General features: G+C 44.5%; 1 protein-coding gene across 2 annotated transcripts; it reads right to left on the reverse strand.

Annotated features, from left to right (window-relative positions):
• Positions 1–731: 731 nt before the first annotated feature.
• RBX1 (ring-box 1) lies at positions 732–22,939 on the reverse strand. Of its 2 annotated transcripts, XR_008308464.1 has the most exons (6): positions 22,759–22,939; positions 20,665–20,743; positions 13,072–13,142; positions 11,847–11,932; positions 5,275–5,341; positions 732–2,097 (listed from the first exon to the last, which is right to left on the reverse strand). XR_008308464.1 is itself a non-coding variant. In XM_053255290.1 (5 exons), exons 1-5 carry the CDS (start codon positions 22,834–22,836, stop codon positions 5,329–5,331), a joined length of 327 nt encoding a protein of 108 aa, XP_053111265.1. In that variant the 5' UTR covers positions 22,837–22,936; the 3' UTR covers positions 5,176–5,328. The 2 variants fall into 2 exon arrangements, 1 of the variants encoding a protein (XP_053111265.1); XM_053255290.1 differs by lacking the exon at positions 732–2,097 and having other exon boundaries at positions 5,176–5,341; positions 22,759–22,936.
• Between the last annotated feature and the right edge of the window lie 3,065 nt (positions 22,940–26,004).

Consider the following 26,004-nt stretch of genomic DNA (forward strand, 5'->3'; position numbering starts at 1 on the left):
AATATTTCATTCAAGAAATAGCAATCACTTAGAGGTACTAATATCCATAACTTATGTCATTTGTTCTTCACTAAGTACATCACCCAAGTTCTTACTCCTCAAACAAGTCTAGCCCTTATTTGTGAAAGTAGCTGGAACAAGCTTTTTTCTGACTGAAATTCACATCATGAAGATCTGAACAGTCACTTGGGGAATATTGCAAGAGTAGTACAAATTGGGGAGAATAGATGAATCAAAAGGGATAAGTAACCCTTTAAAGATATCTTTATTTAGAGATTTGGGTATAGTTAATCTACTTTATGGTTAAGTATTTAAGCATAATGAGTAGCCTAATCCTCTACCCTTCCCCTGGTAACAGTCAACAGCAAGCTTCTGTGGATTGGTATGAATGCTTTAAGATGGCAGGACTGAGGCTATTGGAACAAAATGTCTGTCTACTTTTACAAGGCATCTAAAATAAAGTGAAGCCAGACGAACTTTACTGGAGAGATTATTCCATAAACAGGGTGCAACCACCAAGGCGACCCTCTCCCTAGTAGCACCTGCTTCACTTCATTTGGCAGGGGCACTCAGAGGGGGCCTCCAAAGATCTTCAGGTCCGGGTTAGGACATATGGGGCAAGGCACTCTCTCAGATAACCCAGTCCAAAGCCATTTATGGTTTTACATTTAGCAACTCATGTTGGAGTCTTTCTTTGAAGTTGGAAATGGAAACTCTCAGGGCAGCAGCAGTGTCGTCACAACAGATTGACTTTTATTAGAGAATGTTTAGCATATGGTTTACAAAAGCAACAGTGAATAGAATTTCCCAATAAAACACGGCTGCGTACTAAAGAATGTGTGGTTGCAACGGTAGAGAGAATATAGCACTGTATGCAAGTTCCTATGGGTTTGGGTAGAGTCCAGTTAAAAGGGTTCAGTGAGAGGAATGTCCAAAAGGTCCAAGGGAGGGTCCAATCCTGGCCTCACCTTGTATGTGGCTGGTAGGGCCGTGCCAGCCTTCTGCCAATTGCAGCCTCTGGGCGTGGGTCCTTGACAGCGGAGGGTCTTCTCCAGGTCCAGGGGGTCCTCCAGGGGTGTTGTCAGCACGAGTTCCTGGCGTGGTCAGCCGCTGTGCTGGCATGGTTCATTTAGCATGCAAATATGTTACAGACCATGTTCCCGAAGCGGGAGGTTACATACATACATGCAGGTCAAAACAGCCATAAGAAAACAAGTGTCCATCTGAGCTAGTCACGATCTGCAAGGCATCGCCAATGTATGTAAGTCCTTTGATTCCACATGTATGTGAATCTGGACAGAGTCCAGGGTAGAGTCCGAGCCAGGAGAGCGGGGGAACCCAGTCTCAGCTTGTGGGTTGGAATCTGAGGTGTCCTCTGGGGTATTCTTCAAGAACTTTAAAAGAGCAGGCATACCAGATACAATCTAGCATTGTCAAGGGGTTGTGTAAGCCGGGGTGGGCAAACATAGCCCTCCAACTGTTGAACTACAATTCCCATAATCTCCAGCTACACTTTATTAAACAGCCTAGTCTCTGAAGATTTTTTCCATTCACTGGATCTCACAATTTTCCTGAAGGGCTTCTCTAATCCCAGCAATATAGAGCTATAATACTTTTCAGGAAACATGTTCACCTTGTAGTACAATTTCTTGGTGGGGGAGAAGGCAGAAAGTGACAGATAAAATGCCAGCAGCTATGACATCTCTTACCACAGCTACATGAGAATCAAATTTTTCTCAAGTAAAGGGGAGATTACAGCAAGCAGCAATCTGTGCAACAGTTTAATATTACATAGATTTTGGTATACCTTTATGCAAATTCCAGGAATATTCATTTGAACATCCAGACCTTTCCACCATTCCTGTTAACATCACTTTTTAATACTGTATCAGAATACTGATTTTTCAGAGTGTAATCAAAGTTACAAGGAAGACTAAAACCATTTAAATCTTTCACCAGGTGACTCAGTTTACTGCAACTTACAGGAACAACCGGTAAGATTACATGCAACCAGTTTGACATCGGGCCTGCCAGAAGTTTTGTAAGGGCTTGGAATTGGGCCAGTGGGAAGAGGAAGGTCCTGCATGGGACAGACACCTGAAGAACAGGAAGTATAGGAAAGATGAGCTTTCAACCCTTCCTAACTCATCACAAATTATTCTTCGGCTAGTTAGTGTGACCTTAAGCCATTTCTTCAAGGAGTTGAGAATCAGATGAACAAAGCCCCAATCACACCAAATAATGCTGAGAAATAAATGCATCACAACATTTTGATACCCTTAACCAGTTTAATGACCTCTACCTAAAACCCTTATGTGGACTACCAAACTGTCTTACCTGAAAGCATACATACAACTCTGGCACATTAACAGAAAGTTAGTGCAAGTGCACTAGTGCAGCCCCCCAAGTCTTCTAAAATGATGCTGCTGAGGGTCAAGTGCCCCTCTAATGATGCATCGCGAGTGGCTACAGTGGAGAAGTGGGGGGAAGGAATCTGCTACCAGAAGTGCCTTCTGTCCAGTTTCCAGGATCTCCTCCTCCCCCTGTAGCCACAGTCCATTGTTGCTGAAGTCTATTGTTGCAACAATGCCTTTTCAGCAGGCTCAGGAAGCTGTAGTAGAGCAGAGACCTGTGTCTGCAAGTCATTATGTGCAACGATGCCCTCCTGCATGATTACTCTAGACTGGCCACCTATGGCATAGCGTTTTATAAAGGTGATGAATAATTTAGGAGTGCATCTCTGTTAATTTTCACTGAGTGGCTAGCAAGTCAATTCAGTCATTTACTTGCTCTGATGCATGGGAGAGTATACAGGAGACGTCACTGGTGAATGATTAGACCTTCCTCTTCGGAATATGTACAGTAAGTAGAATGTGCACACCCAGTGGAAGGGGAGGAAGGCTCCTTGTTCTAGCTAGAGCTTTTATCCTCTGTATTGGCCAGGTAACATGGGACATCAAAGCCCACTGAAATTACAAGTTTTTAATTTCAGAATCTGTGTGGGAATTTACTATGTAAATCAGAACTATTACCTAGTCAGTTTTGCTTCGCTAGAACCTAATGGACTACCACCACCTCACTTACTTAAAAGTGAAAAGTTTAAAAGAAAAACAATTTTTTTCTTTTGCTCTAAGGCAGGGGTTCCCAAACCGTGGTACTCCAGATGTTGCTGAACTACAACTCCCATCAGCCTCAGCCTCAAGTTATTGTGTGAGTTCTAATTTGCTGATGGTACTTGTAGTTCAGCAACATCTGGGGTACCACAGGTTGGGAACACCTTCTCTAAGGGATATGGAAAAATGTGTCTGCCTAAGAGGAAGGCAGAAGCAGCACACAGGCCAGAGAGCTCTTGCATCTACTACAGAGACCAGCACTGGCCTGTGAGGATTGTTCGGGCAGTCCTTCCTCCCTGCTTCCCAGGAATACTGAAATATTATGTGCCCTGAGAGGAGGGCAACAAAGGAAGTGCCAAGAACAGGGAGCTCTTGTCCTTGGTTCCTGAAAAGACCATCAATGGCCTGAGACAACAGTGCTTTTAAAAAATCTTGTGTTCCATGTTTATTTTTAATATAGTTAACAGGTGCCCTGCTCAAGGAAGAGAGGCAATAAATAAATATAATATAAATGTCATAAATGAACTTGTAACTCTGTCATTGCTAGGCAGCCAATGTACAGATAAGAAAAACCACAGTTAAGGTCCTTTTACAAGCCACTCCATCCATTTCTTACATTTCTATACCACCCCACACAAAAGAGTCCCTGGGCAATTCAAATCCAAAAACCATTAAAACATTGACACAAAACAATTTAAGGAATACAAATAAATGCTAAAACCCAAAGTTTAAAACGATAAACTAAAAGCCTGGCTAAACAGGTGTTTTTAGATCCTTCTTAAAAACATTTCGAGAAGGGGAAACTCAATTTCATTTTAAAGCGTGTTCCAGAGTCCCCGGGGCAACTCTAGAGAAGGCCCCATTTTGAGTTATCACAAACTGAACCAGTGGCAACCCCACTAACTCTGACCTTAATAGGCAGTGGGGTTGATGAAGAAGGCCTTCTCTTAAATACCTTGGACCCAAGCCTGTTAGGGCTTTATAGGTAATGAGCAGCACTTTGTATTTCGCTCAGAAACGTATTGGTAGCCAGTGTAATTCTTTTTAAATGGGTTTAATAGGATCTTTTTGGGCAACCCTAGAGACCAACCTGGCTGCTGCATTCTGTACTAACTGCAGTTTCCGAACTATGTACAAAAGCAGCCCAACATAAAGCACATTGCAGTAGTGAAGTCCGGAAGTTACCATCATATGCACCAGTTTTAAGGTCATTTATCTCCAGAAATAGACATAGCTTGCAAATTGACTGGTGAAGCTGATAGAACACACTCTTGGCCACTGCCTCAACCTGAGAAATCAGGGAGAGGTTTGTGTCCAGAAATACTCCTAGACTACATAACTGATCTTTCCAGGGGAGTGCAACCCCATCCAGAACAGGCAGATCTAAACCACTTCCTAAGTCTCTACCTCCCACAATGAGTACCTCTGTCTTGCTTGGATTCAGCCTCAGTTTGTTCTCCCTCATCCAGCCCATTACTGCCTCCAGGCAGTCATTTAGGGAAGTTAGGCCATTTCCTGATGAAGTTACATGGAGAAAGAGCTGGGTGCATTGGAGACAGTATGGAGCCTTGTGGGACTCCATACTGGAGCTCTTGTCTTGAAAAGCAACCGTCTCTAAGCAACACCATCTGGAACCTTCCTGAGAGGTAGGAGTGGAACCACCGCAAAGCCATGCCCCCCACTCCCAACTCCTTCAGGTACCCCAAAAGGATACCATAGTCAATGGTATTGAAAGCTGCCAAAATATCCAAAAGGATCAGAGTCACACTCCTCCTATTGATTCCTAATTGGAGATCATCCAACAGGCTCATCAAAGCTGTCTCAACCCCATAGCCTGCCTTGAAATGGGTCCAGATAATCTGTTGCCTCCAAGACAGCTTTAAGATTGCTTCCTAGGATCACGAGTTGAGACTATGTTCTTAGAACTGTACACCTCTAGAAGAATACAATAGCCAGCCATTTTTGACTGACAGCCATATGTTTGAAGACATTTTTCAAAACATTAGGTCTAGCTACATAACCTGCACCCAGTTTAAGATAATCAAGCTACGAAAACAATTCAGACAGTAGAACGAGTAGATTTATTTATTATTATACACAGCAACGTTAAGATACACATGGTTATAACCATCTGGAGAATTCCTAAGATCTACCCACTTACAAGATGCAAGGCTTAACTGATGACAAAATAAACTTGGCGATCATCTCTCTCCTGCTAGTGTCCATACCTGGAAAATAAAAGTTCTTTTAAGATTCTAAGACAGTTATATCAGATAGGTTTTCATTCCTACAGCAAAATTTAATCCAGCAACTATATATGCAATCTACTACACTATCAAATTATGAAGTATAACTTTTCAAGTTAGCTAGTTCTAGAATTTATGTGACAACATCTGCAAATCTGGAAACCCACCAGCTCTAAAGTTTTAGGGATACATCCACACCAAACTTTCAATAATGCATGTGCTTGTTAAGTTGCACTGGTTGGTTCCTCTGCCATTTTGAGGATAGTAAATTAAATGACCTTTGTTCAAACAGGAAGGAAGCACCCCTGTATGTTGTGCACTTATGTATATTACATTTGTGGTTTCATGTACTAGACATCAGCTTAGTGGAGTGTCAGCAAAGTGTTGACACATAAGTGCATGATATGCATGGTGTTGATTCTACAATCTGTACCAGACTTATGCAAATCCTCTAGAGCAAGCAGATTTTACTCCTAAAGTTCACTTACCTATCAGCTTTCTTCAGGATAAAGGGAGCCGGCAGTCTAATACAATAAATAGCAGTAAACTACTTTCTGAGGCAATGCTTAACAGGGAAAACGACAGGTTGCTTACCTGTAACTTGGGTTCATCTAGTGGTCATCTGTGCTCTTACACAAATGGGCTTTGCGCCTGCACAGAGACCACATCGGAGCTTCCAAGCTAGAGTTCTTAACTTTTGGCGGTAACCCCACCCCCTCGGTATATAGGCAGCTCGCGGGCTTCCCTCTTCAGTCTTCTGAGTCCGCATTCTGAAGGAGACTGGCAGAAAAGACATGAGAAGAGGGGAGGATGGGTGGGCGTGTTAAGAGCACAGATGACCACTAGAAGAACTCAAGTTACAGGTAAGCAACCTGTTGTTCTTTGACATGGTCTCTGTGCTTTACACGAATGAGCACATAGTAAGCTGCACCTGTGCCATGCTCACCTGGAGGAAGAATCAGGCGAAGATGGATTGTAGCACCGCCCTGGCAAACGCCGTGTCTTTTCTGGCTTGGACATCCAGGGCCTAGTGTTGTATGAATGAGTGCTTTGATGCCCACGTAGCCGCCTGGCAGATCACGTCCAATGGAATAGACGTGTCAAAGGCAGTAGAAGCCGCAACCGCTCTTGTTAAATGTGCTCTGATGGAGGACGGGAGAGATTCTTGGAAATCTGGTATGCTAGGGAGATGGTGCAGACCACCCATCTGGAAATAGTTTGCGTAGAAGCCTGCTTGCCTCTGTTAGGTCCAGAATGGAGTACGAAGAGACAGTTGGAGGTTTGAAGGGCGGAGGTGCAGTCGACGTAGAAGGTGAGCGTCCTACCAACATCCAGAGTATGGAGACGTTGTTCGGCCTCAGTTGACGGCTCGGCGAAGAATGCAGGTAAGGAGATCGGTTGGGAGTGGTGAAATGAGGTGACTACCTTCAGTAGGAAGGTAATGTCTGGCCTAAGGACTGCTTTTTCTCTGTGGAAAATTAAGTGTGGTGGGTCAACTCTAAGTGCCCTGAGTTAACTGACCTGCCTGGCCGAGGTGATGGCCGTGAGGAAGGCTACTTTAGAGGAAAGGAGGTAGAGAGAAATCATAGCCATGGGTTCAAAGGGGAGGGTACATGAGGGAGGAGAGTACCAAGGTAAGGTCCCAAGCCGGGGCCATGACTGGTGGGTCTGGATAGAGGTGAGTGAGTCCTTTAAGGAAATGCTTGACAGTAGGGTGCTGGAACCACGAGGGTGTGGAGGGCAGAGAGTTAGCCACTATGGCTGCGAGATGAACCCGCATAGAAGGCATCTTAAGTCCGGCCTCCTTGAGGGACAGCAAATATAAACAAACATGTTCTGCAGAGACGGAGTGTACAGGAGTCTCCCTGTCTTTTAGAAAGTTCCGAAAGCGTGTCCACTTGTGGGAGTAGGAGACAGTAGAGGGTTTATGCGAGGCCTGGACTATTCGTTGCAGGTCTGCAGGCAGGTTGGGACTATGTGCCAAGCTGTGAGGTAGAGGCGCTGTAGATCTGGATGGAGAAGGTGACCGCCCTGCAGGGAGAGGTGAGGGATGTGCGGGAAGTGGTGGTACCGATGGTTGGATAGGCTAAGGAGTTGGGGAAACCAGGGCATCCGGGGCCACCACAGGGCAATGACTATGCAATGTGGGTGGTCCTGGGAGATCTTCTGAAGGACTAGAGGAATTGGAGGGAAGGCATAGACTAGGAGTCCCGTCCAAGTTATGGCAAACACTCCCCCCACTCCCCAGGGAATTGAGTCCGATCCCAGACCTGGAGCAATATTGGTGGCATTGCGCATTCACCTCTGATGTGAAGAGGTCTATTTCTGGGAGGAACCAGCAGCAGAAGAGGGAGCGGAGCGTTGGGGGATGTAGTTGCCGTTCGTGTGATGTTGTTTGAGTCCTGCTTAGCCTGTCCGCTGTGATGTTGTCTTGGCCCTGTATATGGACCGCCAGGGGTGTGACGCTGTGGCGAATGCATCAGAGCCACATTTCCATGGCTAGGAATGGGCGGGAGCTGGAGGAGGTGCCGCCTTGCCTATTCAGGTAAGCTTTGGCGATAGTATTGTCCATTTGGACGAGGACGTGGGAGCCCCGTATCAGGGGGAGGAAGGCTCTTAGGGCCTTGAAGATGGCCAACAGCTTAAGATAATTGATGTGGTGGGCAGCTTTGGTTGGGGACCAGATGCCGTGAATGTTGTGATTGTTCGTGTGGGCACCCCAACCATCCATGGATGCATCCGTGGCGAGTAGAAGGGCGTGATGTGGGGGCTGGAAGGGGGAGCCGACGCTGAGGTTGGCATGGTCCGTCCACCACAGCAGGGAGTACAGGACCCGAGGTGGGATCATTAGGGTGCTGGCGAGGGAGTCCTCGTGTGGAGAGAACACTGAAAGGGACCGGTATTGAAGAGTCCTGGCCTGTATGTAGGCAGGCGTGAGGGAGGACATAGGTGGTGGAAGCCATGTGCCCTAATAGGCATTGAATTGTTCGCGCTGACTGACGTGAGTAGTAGAGGAGGTGGGATGGTGATGGCCCTCATGATGGTCAGCGCCCAGGAGTCCATGGTGTTATTTTCCCAAGTGGTGCCCCAGTGGGGAGGAGGGTGCAAGTCATTGTCTTTTGGCTGGGGGCTGAGATCCTTTGGATTGCTGCTGTAGTTTGGACCCGGCGAAGCATGCATGCTTTCTGTAAGGCTGGTACCTGGCGTAACGAAAGGACTTGTCTTGAGGTTGATAGTATTGGTGTTTGGAGGAGTATGGTTGTTGCTGCCATTTTTGCGGTTTATAATGACGGATTGTGGACTGTTGAAAACGCATGGAACGGGTCGTGTTACGAAGTTTCTGCACCTTTTGAAGAGTATCATCTGTTTTCTCTCTGAATAGGGAGGAGCCATCAAAAAGGAGATCTTCCTAATCTTATCTTTTTATGTTAATCTTTTTTAAGATAATAATTTTAAGATTCCCTCTTTTTCTTTTTCTCTCCCCCTGCTTCTTTTTTAGAATGTACTCACTAAAGAAAAGCTGTAATTATATAATGTCTTTTGGTTGAAACTCGGTTTGATATCTGCAAGAATACATAAACCAGTCCTAAATTTGATTGCTATTACATGATCAATTCTTACGGGATAGACAGTAAATCTGTATTTTTTCAATTGTATTTACCACAGTATATAGAAGCTTAAAGATGTCTTCTATCTTTCTGATTCATTTTTTCCCCTTTGCCTTTTGTATTCTCTGTGTAGAAATTAATAAAATTTTGATTTGTTTTTAAAAGGAGATCTTCCACCCTGGATTTAGCGTCGGGCGTGAGGCCAGAGGATCAGAGCCAGGTGTGGCGATGGAGGGCGACAGAGGTTGCCATCATCTTAGCAGCCCCTTCCGTGGAGTGGCGAATTGCATGGAGTTCTTGTTTGGAGACCTGCGTGGCCTCACGGAGAAAAACTTTGGTGGGGCTGTTCTTCAGGGAGATGATCTAGAAAGGGGGCAATATGGTCCCAAAGAAAAGACTGGTATCTGGCGTAGTAGGCCTGGTAATTTGTAATTCTTGTTAATAAAGAGGCAATAGAATACAAACGCCTTCCAAATGCATCCAATTTCTTTCCTTGTCGGTTGGGGTGGAGGAGGATCAGGACTTTTGAGAAGGAAGACTCCACAACAAAAGAATCAGTAGATGGGTGTTTCAGGAAGGAGTCATCCTGATCAGTCAAGGCATGAACCTTGTAGAAGGAGTCAAGCTGCTTAGATGTTTGGGGAAGAGAGGAAGGCTTGGTCCAAGAGGCCTTGGCCACCTTGAGAATGGACGGGTTCAATGGGAGCAATACTGATGGACGGGCATCATCTTTGATCAACTGGAATAGAAGGTCAGGTTCGGATTTATCCCTGAGAGAGTTGGACTCCCAAGGAAGCCGCCACACGCGAGATGTCTGTGTAAATTTGGAAATCTTCCGATGGAGAATTAGGCCTAGGATCCAACAGCAGAGAAGGAGGCAAGGAGCCCAATGATATTCTGTCAGATAAGGATGACTCTGGGCCCTCCTCATCCGAGGACGAATCCGATGAGTCGATCGAAACTGGAGGTGGAAGCGGCCGGATTCGGAGCTGAGGAGCTGGTCTGGAGTCCGGGGCAATGGTGGCCGTAGCTGCCTGTACAGGCAAATTTCTAGGTGGAACCCGTGGTGGTAAGAGAGATATAGTTTGGGGTGGAGGCAGAGGAGGAAGAGTTGTTGGTCCTGAAAGCAGATTCAAGATCGAAGCTGAAGTCGAGTAAGCTGGTACTGAAAGGTGAGCAGATGCAGAACACTGAATGGGCGGCTCCGCGGCAGTCGAGGCCTGATGGTGTTGGCGAACCTCCAGATGAGTATAGAAATAGTCCGCCTCTTCCTCTACTTGCTTGGCGTAGCACTCATCCAGAGCAGCTTCGAGGTCTTGATTGGCCCAGCCGCACAGTTGCTCCGGAGGGAGTTCTTCGGGTTCAGAGTCATGCTCAGACTCGTATACAGGATCGTAAGGACTAGAACCATAGACCACTTTGGTATCTAAAATAGTCTCCATTTGTAAAGTACGGGATCGGCGTTCAGTATCGTGCGTTGACTTCTGCTTTGTTGGCGGTTCGGAGGGAGCGCGACGGTCCTTCTTTCTCTTTTTGGCTGGCTGGACAGAGCGTGGCTCAATCAATGCTGCTGTCGAAATCGACACTGCCACCAAACTCCTCGGTACTGACGTCGAAGCCCAAGCCACGGGATCGACCGGTATATTCACCTTGGGAGTGGTTGCTGAGACTCCTGGAGGGAACGAAACGGGCTTTAAGCCCCAGGCTGCAGGAGAGGCACTGGACGAGGCCTGCATAGTGAACAGTTTGTCCAAGCCTGTACCCTTGAACACTTGTTCCCAAAGCCAAGAACGAAGCAGAGAGGCCCGATTTTTGCGCGCCTGCTTGGTAAAGGCCACACAATGCAGACAAGAGCCAACTTTATGGGTTTCACCCACGTAGAAAAGGCAGAGTTTGTGGCCGTTGGTCGAAGGGATTTTAGATTTGCAGTGACCACACTGCTTAAAGTTTGTAGTCTTTGCCATAGGCCGAAGAAAAACTGAGGCAAAGAAGCCGTAGTACGCCGGGCCTGAAGGCCACGACGGGATGGAAAACAAAACTTTGAGGGAAGGAGGGGGGGGGGTACTGGGGAAGAAATAAAAACGCTAACGAAGGAGAGTACTGAACAAAAATATAGCGAAAAATGTGATAAAGCAGTACTTAGCAAAGATCTAGCAAGGAGTTGCTCAGTGATGTGTCTTCGATCGCGGACGAAGAAAGACTGGAGAAGGAAGCCTGTGCAGCCGCCTACATACCGAGGGGGCGGGGTTACCTCCAAAAGTTAAGAACTCTAGCTTGGAAGCTCCGATGTGGTCTCTGCACAGGCGCAAAGCCCATTCGTGTAAAGCACAGAGAACATGTCCAAGAACCTACCTTACATACCCCAGATCTGTAGAGAATTGTGTAATGCATAAATGCTATTAACTGCCACAGACGCATAAGCCATTACACAAATCTCCAAATCATCCTTAATACAAATAGGCTCTCATACATCAAATTTAACTCCCGTTTGGTCATAAACAGCAGCACTACTAGTTCATGTAACCACAAGCTTCAAGACACACACTACTATTCCAGTAAGCCACACTCTAGCTCTTCATAGCCAACAATCCACTGAGCAATGCTTACTGGCCAGAAATACTAGGAAACCTTGGTGGGGTGACATCCCAATTAATCAGTCACTACCATCCCACTGAAATTAATAGGGTTTCAGTTAGTCATGACTAACTTGTCTCATTTATTTCAATGGTGCTTAGTCATGATTCACTAGTCTGGATGCTGCCCATTATTTGAAGCAAGTGACACTAAATATATCTACTGATTTTTGCCAACTAAAATCAAGGGGTACACCATGGATGGTTAACTCTGCTCCTTTGTTAACAAAAGCATAAGATACTTACTTTTGGAACTCCCATTCTCGGTTGTCTAATGGGCACACCTGTCGAGTTTTAAGCCAACGAGAGATGCAATGAAAGTGGAAAGCATGCTGAAAAGAGAAGGGCCAGGTTACTCAAATACCATGGTGTGAACTGCTTCAGTCTAATCAAGTTATATTAGGAAGTGATGGGTTGAATAGTATCAGAGAGAATGGGAGGTCACCATCCAGCATAGCAAAGGCTGATGTGGAGTAGTTTCAATGAACAAAACTCTCTAGAGAACCACAAGACAAAGGTGAATACAGCATAGTAGCTGCTCTGTACTGAGTATGCTGCACACAATAGCATTTGAAGACTTGGCCATTTGATAAAGAGAGCTTCTATAGCTCAATATTTATTGAGAAGAGAACAAAAGGAATTTGTTTTAGATATTTGGAAAGAGACTAGGGAAAGTCTCGCAGTGTAAAGGGATAAAGTTTATGCCCTACACAGATTCCCATCTTTCCACATAGTCATACATTCCTACTCTGTCATGAGTCTTCATTTGCTTTCCATATTCTTTTTTTTAAAACCTAACACATTGCCATGACTCAACATGGGTATTTAAGCATGTGTATGGGGGCAACATGCAAATATATGCACAATTTTAAGAACTCTGGAACCTACAGTCAAACTAGTCAACCTTCTTTGTTGACTGAGCATCCAATTACCCCCTTATAACAGCAGTGAACTAATGAAGGAAGTTCTGTCAAATACCCAAATCCCTCATGTATTCTTCAAGAGTTATTTTTTATTGTGGTCCTTGCCAGTTTCCATGTTATTAAAGAAGTCCAAACTTTGCACTACATGCAGAGTTTGGGTTTCTTCCACATGAAATGGATATTGAACAACAATCAGGTAGGCAGACATCACCCTGATTTTTCATGATGGCAGGTCAACTTCCAAGATATAATTGTTTGAGAATAAATGTCAAATTGCTTCACTGCTGTCTAATGTCAAATTAGTTGCCCATAAGAATAATTAACCAGAACACGACGCCCCTGCCCTGAACATTTTTGTTTTCTTTCCACCTGTGTGTGTGTCATTTCACATCTCAATCTTCTCTCAATTGCCCCTTGACTTCTTAAAATCTCCATGACTGGTTCCAAAAATGTTGCTCCTTAGAGACTTCAACAGCTTACTTTACTTGTCTAATGATGAAAGTGGAACAGAGTCAATTTTCACAATTGTTGAAAGATAGATTCCTTACATTACAAACACCCCACGCAACAGTGCATTCTTCAGAGGTAGCCGATGCTTGGTTAGCTTGACATTCTATGCCTGTGGGAATGAGGGGAAGATGAACACAGACTTGGAGCAATCAACTCTTATAACCAGAAAATAACTGTTGTGAAGAAAAATCCAGTCTTTCCCAAGAACTTATTTTAAGAAACCAGAAAGGAGAACGCTAAACTGTATTATAAGGGAAAAGGCAACATTGTACAGCATGGAATCAAATGCCAGTTCATCAGCATCCATCTCTTCGGCACAGCACTAAGTGGCTGCAGCTAGACCAGTTAGAGTAATCATGAGACTGCGGATACAGCTGCACTGGCCTTCTATTTACTTTTCTTCACCATAGTAGGGAGAAGAATTACCCTTCTTTCTTTGACGGTACTGGGCCTGCAACAGGCCATTAAGCCCAGCCCAGGAGAATAAACCTGGTGCAGTACAGGTGAAACTCGAAAAATTAGAATATCGTGCAAAAGTTCATTAATTTCAGTAATGCAAATTAAAAGGTGAAACTGATAAATGAGATAGACGCATTACATGCAAAGCGAGATAAGTCAAGCCTTAATTTGTTATAATTGTGATGATCATGGCGTACAGCTCATGAGAACCCCAAATCCACAATCCCAGAAAATTAGAATATTACATGAAACCAATAAAACAAGGATTGTAAATAGAACAATATCGGACCTCTGAAAAGTATAAGCATGCATATGTATTCAGTACTTGGTTTGGGCCCCTTTTGCAGCAATTACTGCCTCAATGCGGCGTGGCATGGATGCTTTCAGCCTGTGGCACTGCTGAGGTGTTATGGAAGACCAGGATGCTTCAATAGCGGCCTTCAGCTCTTCTGCATTGTTTGGTCTCATGTCTCTCATCCTTCTCTTGGCAATGCCCCATAGATTCTCTATGGGGTTCAGGTCAGGCGAGTTTGCTGGCCAATCAAGCACAGTAATCCCATGGTCATTGAACCAGGTTTTGGTACTTTTGGCAGTGTGGGCAGGTGCCAAGTCCTGCTGGAAAATGAAGTCAGCATCCCCATACAGCTCGTCTGCGGAAGGAAGCATGAAGTGCTCCAAAAGCTCCTGATAGACGGCCGCGTTGACCCTGGACTTAATGAAGCACAGTGGACCAACACTAGCAGATGACATGGCTCCCCAAATCAACACAGACTGTGGAAACTTCACACTGGACTTCAAGCATCTTGCATTGTGTGCCTCTCCATTCTTCCTCCAGACTCTGGGTCCTTGGTTTCCAAATGAGATGCAAAAGTTGCTCTCATCAGAAAAGAGGACTTTGGACCACTGAGCAACAGACCAGTTCTTTTTTTCTTGAGCCCAGGTAAGACGCTTCTGACGTCGTTTGTTGTTCAGGAGCGGCTTGACAAGAGGAATACGACATTTGAAGCCCATGTCCAGGATCCGTCTGTGTGTGGTGGCTCTTGATGCACTAACTCCAGCCTCAGTCCACTCCTTGTGAAAGTCCCCAACACTTTTGAATGGCCTTTTCCTGACAATCCTCTCCAGGCTGCGGTCATCCCTGCTGCTTGTGCACCTTTTTCTTCCACACAACTTTCTATTAATGTGCTTTGATACAGCACTTTGGGAACATCCAACTTCTTTTGCAATTACCTTTTGAGGCTTTCCCTCCTTATGGAGGGTGTCAATGATGGTTTTCTGCACAACTGTCAAGTCAGCAGTCTTTCCCATGATTGTGATTCCTAATGAACCAGACTGAGAGACCATTTAAAGGCTCAGGAACCCTTTGCAGGTGTTATGGATTGATTAGCTGATTGGAGTGGGACATCTGGAGCCTAGACTGTTGAACCTTTTCACAATATTCTAATTTTCTGGGATTGTGGATTTGGGGTTCTCATGAGCTGTACGCCATGATCATCACAATTATAACAAATTAAGGCTTGACTTATCTCGCTTTGCATGTAATGAGTCTATCTCATTTATCAGTTTCACCTTTTAATTTGCATTACTGAAATTAATGAACTTTTGCACGATATTCTAATTTTTCGAGTTTCACCTGTATAATCTTCCATCCTCACTGGTTCTTCTGGGCCTACTAAAGCAATATTCCTTTTTCAGTGGGGAAAGAAGCAGCAGCAATTGGAGTGGGGCCAGACACTAGCCCCAGATGGCAACTTTGGTGGGGATGAGGACAATATTTGGGAGATTGAGTATGGGCTGGGCATATACATGCATTATATAAGAGCAGTGATACAGCAGTACAATCTCAAGTTAGCATAGTTTGCATTCATCAAGCAAAGAAATTCTCTCAACCCAATACTACCACCAGAAGTGCCACGCTGGATCAGACCAATTTGCAGGTCGTCCAGCCAGATACTTCTAGAAGCTCACAATAGAGTATGATGGCAATAACCATTCCTATTTGTCCTCAACATCTAGAACATGAGAAGTTCAGTTTAGCTATCATGGATAATAGCTGTTGATACACCTACACTCCATGAAGTTGGCCAATTCCCTTTCAAAGCTATTAAGCTAGTACCCATCGCTACACTTTGTGGCAGTGAATTTTGTAAGTTAATTATGGTTTATGTAAATAAGTGCTCCCTTTTGTCCGTTCTGTGAAAATACCACTAATCTATTTTCCTGGGATTTCCTAAGCTCTAATATTATGAGGAGGAAAAGTCCATTATCTCCACATCATCCAGTTCCACAAACCTCTCATCCCATCTCTCCCTCTCCCTATGTTCCCCTAAAAGATATAAGCCTCAAATTCCTTCACTATTCCTTGAATTGCAAATGTTAAATTCCATTGATCTTTTTATTTTCCCCCATCAAGCTATATTTAATTTAAAAGAGTAATACACCATATTTCCACAAATCTCCCAAGCTGACAATACAAAATACACACTAAAATTGATTAAACAGTTTCAGTAACAGTAAGACAACATGCATATAGCAGTTTCAAGAATGTGTGCTTTACATGTTGTACTCCTTACAACACTGTAAGGGGAGTATTATCCCATATTGCAGCTGGGAAGTGAGAGGCAATGGCTGCCTGACACCAATTAATTAAAAACCATTAGCGGTGTAGCAATCATAATCTACCAAGAGCTTAGGAGAATACAACAGCTTTTATCTGGCAAACAGCAGCAAAGTGGGCACAAGGAGAACCAATTTGGGGAGGGACTTCTATAATTGAGATGATGTGGCAGATGTAGCCAGTGTTCACTCTAACAGGGATTCCTGGATGTTGTTGACTACAACTCCCAGAATTCCCAGCTGCAATGGCTTTTGCTTGGGGATTATGGGAGTTGTAGTCAACAACATCCAGGAATCCCTGAGAGGGAAAAACTGGATGTAGTCCTGCCTCTGGTAGCTTCTCACTCAAATGCCCAAGGAAAAGAATAACCTGGAGTACTGACTCAGCTGCCAGTATCTGCCGCGTACATATGGCAGTAGGTGATCCCTGGATTTCCCAATTCCAGGCCATTTAGGGCTTTATATGTGAAAACAATTAATTAGTTCTCATCCAGTTAATTTCTGACCCATGAGCTTGTTACGTATGCTCACACTTCCCAGAGTTATCAATGACATAGGGCTGAGAGGGATCCCCTAACACCATCTGGAATTAATCCACTCAATAGTACCAGAACTACCGGTCATTATGCCCGACTCCCATCCTAGACAGGTCATCCATAAGGATACCGTGTTTAATAATCTTGTAACAATAGTTTTCTGCAACACACTATACACAAAGCTACCTAAGAAATCATTCAAAAACTTCAGCTAGTTCAGAATACAGCAGACAGGTTGTTTATTAATATTTTTGAGATGGAGTGACCAGAGCTGTACACAGTCTAAGTGTGATCTCGCCACAGATTTAGATAATGATATCATGGAACTGGCCATGGTATTTATGCAACTTTGATGAGCTTTCCAGCATGACTCCAAGATTTCTTCTCTCTGAAGTACCAGAATACATCCTAGTGCTCCTCCACATAAGCTACAATTGAAGGGTGAGGTGCAGAGGTACTGTCCTGGGGGGATGCTTAAAACTGAGGCCACAGGCCAGATTGTGGCAAATTTTACACAAGAACAGGAGACAATGTATATTTACACACTAGAAAATTTCACCTAGAAATCCAGAAGTTGCTGGCCTTGATATCCAAGCCCAAGTGTGTGGCCGCCAGGAGCATCCTGCCGCTCCTTTCAGCACAACTGTATACATGTATGCAGCAGTAAGTCTAATGGGGCTTATTCCCAGGTAAATGTGGACAGAACTGCTACCTCACATTGCACTTCTACATAAGGTCAGGGACAATCTTTTGCTTCTCTCCCTTCTTCTACAACATGTGCCTTCTGAAGCTCAGTGCAACTGCAAGGATAATCCTTCCCCCTCTTTAACCCCAAGCTAAAGAGGAAGGCTGGGTCCCTCCTTGCCACTAGGCAGTGGTACACTTGTCATGGCAAGCCAAATTGTGGAACCACGATTCAGCCATAGAAGAGTAGATACTGGAAACGCATTTCAATTTCCTAGGCGTCAGCAGTATCAACATTCAAAGCTCCTGGAACACCATGCACCTGGGATTCTTCTAGTCCCAAAGTAGGAGTTTTGGAGTTTCACCAGTCACTATTTTAGTTTTCAGTATGCTTCAGTCTGAAGAGAACTATATGCAGAAGACACATCAACAGCCATTAAAAAAACTATTTCTGAAGTAACAGCTATTAGTACTAACATGTTTTGCCGTCAAAACTTCTATAACTTACTCCAGTGGCTTCTAGGTATGCCAAATATTCTTCTCCATTGATATTTAGCATAGACAGTTCATACTATCACCACTTCTAGCAATAGCTTATAGTAATATGCTAAATTTTTTCTTCACCATTCAAATATTTGCATGCAGTTCTGTTCGGCCTGGTCACCTACTCATATATAATTCTTATAGTTACAGGCCTTTAATCATTTTGCTTTTTTTAAAAGCCCCAGTGCCTGCCCCCCACCCCCCAATCTCTCTCACAAATGAACCAGTTATCTTATTCCACATGGAGAGCTAACAGCTGCTTAGGCCTAGTACAGATGTTAACATTTTGCCTCTTAGAGAACCACCTGGGCTCATATACTCCTTTCCCCACCTTCCTTTCTCAGCATTAACCATGTTCAGCATTGTCTATATTCACTTTGTCAATAACTAAGTTAACTTTAAACCAACGTTTGAAATAAAGATTTGAAGAGGATTACATCCTCAAATTATTCTACCTGAGACATGAACAGTATGGAACTTGTTTAATACATATAGCAAGTCCTTAATAGAACCAAGTGATATCCTAGTTTATACACTTAAGTGATGCACACATGCCTGTTCCATCTCCCCGAATCTATTTTCACAAATAACAGTGACTTCTGGTTGGACAAATTTCCAGAAGACCAACAGTGGATGTGAAGATGCCCTATCATTCTATAATGAAAACTTCTCCTCCTTCAGCACATAATTAACTTGTAGGGCTCATTACCCAAAGAGCACCATGCTGGTACAGGAATAGATGACTAAAAATAGCACCAGTCAACTTTGCAGAGGATAGGTCTATCAATGGCTATATGTCATGATAGTAAATAACTAAACCTCCACATTTACATTCATATTTCCCATCACCAGAGGCTGAGAAAAAACCAAGAGAGGATACTTTTCTCCTGCTTGCAAGCTTTCTAAGAGCTTTTAATTAACTTTCTGATCTGATCCCACATGATGATTTGTATGCTAGTTCTCCAAGGATATGCATCTTGGTAACATTACTGTATTCACTTTTTCAAGGTAAAGCCAGCCAATACATTGTCATAAAAGTTTTGCCCAGTACACTACCCTATAAATAATGCAGACAACAGAAATGGACCCAAGTGTTGTAAAAATAATTAGGCTAGTAACTTTGTTGTCTTATGTCTGTATTTCCTTGTAAAAATGCTTCTTGTTCAAGAGATTTTTGTACTTATTCAAGTAATGTTTTATACCTAAGTTCAACGTGAAACTGAATGGATCCCATTTGCTTCAAGCAAGTATTAACTACCAACAGAAGATTATCTGTGTCATGACTAAGCTGGGTACATTTATCTTATATATTACAATTCTTGAACCAATATTAGGGCACTTTATTCAGAATAAACCCCTCTAGATGCACTAAATCCTATCATGTGTCTAGTTTATTGGGAGTACAGGGCAGACCCGATTTATGACTTTAACAATTGCTAGTATGTATTAAATAGTCACATTTTATGGTAGTATAAAGGAGCTTGATAAACAGACACCAAACTTTACAGTTTTTGCCCCAGAAACTTGACACACATATATTTCTTGGTTACCTGTCCCAGAAGTTAATTAATCTCCTTGGCAGCTCATCAAGGATAAAAGCTCTAAGTTCTTTGTGCACTGTAGGGGAGATCTCTGTGCTGGGTATGAGAAATCTAATCTGTTATCCACTGCATTCTCAGGTGTATGCCCCTCTCCCAATTTCTTTGCAATCTCTCACTTTGTGTGCGAAAAGTGTAGAAGGCTGAGGTGGTGGGGAGACATGCCTTTTTTCTAGTCAGAGTGCCTCAGACATGCTGGGAGGAATAGAAGGAGCAGCCACAGTCCAAATCCAAAAGCATGAGGGAGGAGCCAGAGAACTGGACACCTGGTTGCTGCTGCTATTCTTCCTGTTCCAGCATACTGAGTAAACTAGTTCCTTCCATCTTTTCCCAAGCAGGTCCCAGAGTCCACTTCTGCATCTTTCTGCTGTTGGGGTACTGCAGCAGATGAGATTGAGACTGTAAGCCAAGCCAACATTCTTGGACTACTGACCTGTATATATCAGAAGCAATCAAACCAAAAGAAGGGATGCCTCTCAAGTTTGTCAGAAGGGTTTAGTTCATACAGAGGCTTTTTTTAGAGAAATAATTTGTTATGGCATCAAACCCTGATAATTCAACCAATTAAGAGCTTGGTTTAAAATTGTGTAATCTATGTATAATTCCAGAAGCTAAGTTTGCTTTACAAACTTAATGTAATTCAGCTGTTATAGTTTCTTCTCTTACCTAAGGGACCACAGTTCTGTGAGGTATCTGGGAATCTGAAACAAAGTTCTAGGATCTACACAATTCCCAAGGTTCTTTAGTGAATCCAGTAAAACTGGTTTACACTATAGAAGTAGCCTTAACTACTCTCCTAATTCTATCATTGTAATCTAATTCTATCATCGTAGTCTAGTACCACCACCTTAAGTGGCGCAGCAGGAAAATGCCTAACAAGCAGAAGGCTGCCGGTTTGAATCCCCACTGGTATTATATCAGGCAGCAGCAATATAGGAAGATGCTGAAAGGTATCACCTCATTCTGCGTGGGAGGAGGCAATAGTAAACCCCTCCTGTATTCTACCAGAAGAAAACAACAAGGCTCTGTGGGCGCCAGGAGTTGAAATCGACTTGACAGGAAACTTTACTTTAGTCTAGTACCATAACTGATCAAGAGATGCTGAGACAACTGCCAAATCATTTCCTTCACCACCACTTTGTTCTCAGGATCTGCATATACACTGTTGCAAACAACTCTCTACATAGGTACTTACACAGATCCATAATGTGATTTCTACAAATGGCACAGTTGTCAACCACGATGTCCCAAGCCCAGAGAGCAACTGCATTCCACTACAAGAAGAAAAACATATTTCAAGTTCATGGAAGTGCTTTATGACAGAATTCACTTTTAGCATTACTCCCAGTCATGCCTGACCTCCCAATGCAGCTATTAACTTTTCAACTGTAGAAATGGCAACAGGATTACAACATAACTGTGTGTGTTAAGTTGCACACACTGGAAAGCTCACTTAAATAGCTTGTTTCCATATCTCATTCAATACTATAGTGTAAATACAGACCATTTTAAAAAGGTAGTTTTACACAACTGAATTTTAAAGGGGGGGAAATTTAATGGTTGCGTTCAGACAGTAAACAGCACTTTTTGCCTCCTGATGTTATTTTCACACAAAAGTGTCATGACCCAGATTACAACTATCATGCCTGTTGGGCACAAAGTGAAACACATTAAGTAGTCCAGCAGATTTACATATTATTTTCAGAGCACTAGTGGCTGCAGAGCGAAGTGGGGTATCAGTGAAACACACTGCTCCTCATCACGTGTACAAAACATTATTCTGTGCATATGTCTGGATATTGGCCACTATTTCCCAGAGATAGGGCTATATACACCCTGGATTCGTCCTTCATGTCCTTCTTAAGTTCATCATAACACACCCATATCAGTTCAGCCTCAAAAGCATTTTAGAGTTCTTGACACCTAAAACAAGGAGACCTCTTCCTATCAAGGAAGGTGACCACAGTGAAGTTTTCAGGTACCCCTAAAGGCACAGGTTTTTAAAAATATAGCATTGTGCTTTTCACAATCAAGTAAAGCCACTAAGGACATATTCCATTTAAAAAAGAACTTGTTCAAGCCACTTTTATGAATCAGTATTATAAAAAGGCACTTAAAAGTGATGACTTTATTATATTTAGCAGAAGGAAAGCAACTGTGCTTTTCTAGGGATGTGCATGGAACCAGTGGGGAGCAGCTCAAAGGCAGAGGGGATACTTTTAAGGGAGGGGAGGGCTCTTTTAGCCCTCCCACCGCATTATCCCCAACAGCACTGCACTTTAGAAGGGGCTGGCAGAACGGCAGTGTACCTCCCACACTTTGGGTACTTCTGGTCTGATGAAGCAATGGGGTGACAAGGAGATACACTGCTGCCCCACCAGACCCTTTTAAAGTGCAGCAGTGGTGAGGAAAAGATGGCAGGAGGAATAAGAGCACCCTCCTCCACCCTTAAAAAGTATCCCCCCTGGCTTCAAACCAGCCAAACCGCTGGTTGTTCAAACCTGTTCTGAGCTTTGTAAAAAGGGCCTCTGAACAGGTCCATGCACATCCCTACCCTTTTCCAACCCAGCACATGTCTATCTTGAGTGGCTGTGGCAGGTATCACCTGTTTTTTTAGGTTGTGCACCTTTTCAGCACAGGCAACCATTACCTCATACCTTTGCTACATAAACCATTTCACATACTTTTTTAAGAACTGAAAAACAGTGTATAGCAATAAATAAGTATTTGCTTGTTCCCCGATGTTAATTGGTATAGATGAAAGGGAAGGGCGCAAGGAAACCATTCACTAGCTTAAACCAGAAGAAAAAGCCAAAGATTGAGTGTTTCAGCTTCCTGATAGCTACATCAGTTCTTTCTGGAGATCAGAAGAATCACACAAGAAGTATAACACAATAGATTTCCCCAAGTCTCCCCCAGTTCAATACTCGGCGACAAAGTAACTCAAAACACGGGAAGGCAGCGGAGATTGGAGGAAGAGCAGCGCCTGCTCCTCCTGCCTATAAAAACGAGGCTCCCACTAAACCGGCTTGTCACGCTCGCGCTCTTCCGTCACCAAGCAACTGCTCAGCCACTTACGGGGCCTGCTTACCCTCACGTGAGACAGCGCCTTTTCAAGGGATGGCCCAGGAGGGCGCTCACCCGCCACCAAGTCCCACCCAGCCACCTAGTCTCCTGTACACCCGAGAACAGGAACCCGGCTCCTGGGAAGAAATAAAGTCTTTCAGGCCTAGCCATTTTCCCTAACCATCCCCGCTCCGAGTTTCACAGCCCCTGCTACCCATCACACCTTCTTCACTTCAAAGCGCTTCTTGCCAGCGCCACTATTGGTGCCGCTCGGAGCGTCAACGTCCATCGCAGCAGCCATTTTGGACTACTGAATCCCGGCAGACTACACTCGTCGCGCATGCGCGCGAGGGGAAACGGAATTCTCGCGAGAACGTCCTCTCGGGTTCTTTTTACACCGCCCTCCGAGGTTCCCTCCCTCCGCCTCCCTTTACAAACAGGTGTGTGCGAATGGGAGGGGGAAAGAGGCGGGATATGGTTACATGCCATCTATCTCTTAAAGGCGCTGGTCAGGGCGGAGCCCCTTCTGCAGGCCTTGCGTCCTCTTCAGTCTTCGCTCATCGCGGAGTTGCCCAACCCAGGTGGCGGGGGGGGGAGAGCGAGCAATGAGGGGGATGGGCCGAGCAAAGCGCCTTAAAGGGACATCCACGAATTAATTAATGCCAGTCCCTGAGGAACGAAAAAGGGCCGAATTCGCCACTCTGGACGCTGAAACCTGTGAAGCGCCGAGCTTGGGCCCAAGCGCTGTTAGTGGTGCCTGGGCCGCTGCAAATTTGGGCGCTGTTGTAAAAGCTGGGACGGAACAAAATGGGCCCTTAATAAATGAAACGCGTGCAAAAAACAAAACAGGGATAATTTGAAAACACTTGAGAACATCATTTCAGAACCAAAACACTTCCAGTATTATGCTTTTTATTAACCCAATCAGGACACATCCCGAACGGAAGGGGCATTTTAGAAATAATTACTGTGGGGGGAAACAGCGGGTTACAGTTAGAGGCATATGAAAAGAACAATATTTTGGGGAAAGATATATGCATTGTTAAATTGCATTAACTCCTTCCCAGCTACTACCTTTTTCTTCTTTTTTAAACCAAGAACAAAATAGAATGGAAGGACTGGTTCTAAGACATCAAACAAAGCCAGACTGACACACCAGCAAGGAGGACTACTAGGTGGTCGAAATAGGCAGTAAGCCCCAAGTCTTCACAAAACCTGTGCTCTTGGCAATAAACTATTCTAGAAAAATGGCCGGGAACACTAACTTAACAGGTACGCAGACAGGGGGTGTGGCTGTCATTGAGCAGATGGGTTCAAAGCATTTGGGGCCCCCAGCTCATGAAGACCCCCAGCTCCATCCCTCCCGATTTTCATCATTATCTCCCCCACTTCGAGGGGCTGCCGGGAGAGGGACCCCAAATGTTCTTATCAAGTTGGAGGGCTACAGGCCACCACCAGCCTCAGAGGCAGGATGCCTCCGAATACCAGTTGCAGGAGAGTAACAGCAGGAGAGAGGACATGCCCTCAACTCCTGCCTGTAGGCTCCCAGTGGCATTTAGTGGGCCACTGTGTGAAGCAGGATGCTGGACTAGATGCTCCATGGGCCTGATCCAGCAGGGCTGTTCTTATGTTCTTAGGGGCAAACATGGGCCCCCCTTCCCCTAGCTACATGCAGACTATTCAAAAATCAAAAGTGCTATTGGGACTAGATGAAAGTGATGGAGCAAGTCACAAAACTTCCACAACATTCATGTTTTGGTTATGGTAATCCAGTACCTGTTCTAGGCAATAAACTATTCTCCCACCACCCTCCAAAAAAGAGAGGGGCCAAAATGCTGACTTCTGAGCTATACAGGCCAATAAAAATCACAAGTCCCATTGGACTAAATGGAAATGATGCAGTAATCCATTAATCCATCACAAAATCCATGTTCTGTTATTTGTTCAAGTTGTTAACTGGTATTCTAGGGAAAGGGCCCCAGAACACCAACTTTCAAATCAACCAAATTCACAATTTCCACTGGATTGGATGAATGTGATGCAGTAAGCCATAAAGGTCCCACAAATTCCATATATCTTGACATGAGATAAACCTTGTTCTTAGCCTTAATCAGCATGGGTGGAAGTTGGCATTCAGGGCCCCCCTTTTTGGAACATGTTTTTTTTTTTGCTCACAACAGGTACGAGAATGGGGATTTTGAGGGATCTGTGGGGCTCACTGTGTCAATCCCACCTAGTTTTGTATGACGTGTGAATCTGGCTGTGTTTGATGCCTTAGAAATAGTTGTTCCAATCAGGGGCGTAGCAAGATTGGAGTGGGCCCCGAGACAAGATTTTAAAATTCACCCCCCCTCACTGAAGCTCAGCTCATGAAGTAAAGAAATCTTAAATGAGGCTGAATAGTGGTAACAAAAAGCATAGTAAAATTTATATACATATATAAAACCTATGTGCCACAATAGAACATCATCCTAAATTATTTTTTTAAGGTTTTGTAAATTGTGGATGATGCAAGTCATTTAATGGTACTAGAGAAAGACATGCTGTTCTGGTAGCACCAGGTCTTAACACCCACATCCATTTTGGAGGATGAATACAACTGAAGGAAGCCAAGGTGGGTGCACAGCTGGGGGACTTGTGACTTGCCTCTGGGCAGTGGGCCCCCAGACAACTGTCTCCCCTTGCCCTATTATAGTTACGCCTCTGGTTCCAATCTCTTCTTCATAATTGGTCAGGGCTTTGGCTAGGGGGAAGCATGGGCATCTGCAGGGCTTTTTTAGGCAGGGGGCAAAGTCAGCAATCCAATACTCTCCCTGGGAGTATGCCACATTGAATTCAATGGGAACTGGCTCAAGGACGAGGGTGCTCCTCTTGCTCCCCCCCCCGCAACACCCATGGAGGAAGACCTGCCAGGAACTCTCCTCAATTGTGCCCCCCTTTCCCAGTACTACCCTTTCTCCATCCACTCACTGCACCAGAGCACAAAGCCCTAATTAGAATTACTAACCCTTGCTCAGTAGCATACAAGGGGGCGATTCTCACGATCAACAAAAATCGGGCTAGGAGAGCCTAGCCAGATTTTTGTTGATCGTAAGAACCACTAGGCTTGCAGCCGAGCCCGGTGGTTCTTGAGCGGGTTACCCGCTCGAGAACCCCTGCTAAAAAGCAGGTTTGCGGAGCGAGCACTCCAGCAAACCTGCTTTTTAGGATCATGAGAAGCCGCAGTGCGGCTTCGCGGCATGGCTACTCATGAGTAGACCCCTGACCGGGAGGCGAAAATCCGCCTCCCGGCTCTGGGGGTCTCCCCAGTATGCCCTGCGCGCTTGCCTCACCCCCCACCGGCTCCTGAGAATGCATTATGAGCCATAGGCATTGCATTCATTTTCCCTTTCTGCTCTACACACACTTTGACTTTAGCAAAGGTGCTGTAAACCTCTGTACAAACTTGTAGCATTGGGTTATGACAGAT

Source organism: Hemicordylus capensis, chromosome 5 (genome assembly GCF_027244095.1).
Source record: "Hemicordylus capensis ecotype Gifberg chromosome 5, rHemCap1.1.pri, whole genome shotgun sequence".
Classification (NCBI taxonomy): domain Eukaryota; kingdom Metazoa; phylum Chordata; class Lepidosauria; order Squamata; family Cordylidae; genus Hemicordylus; species Hemicordylus capensis.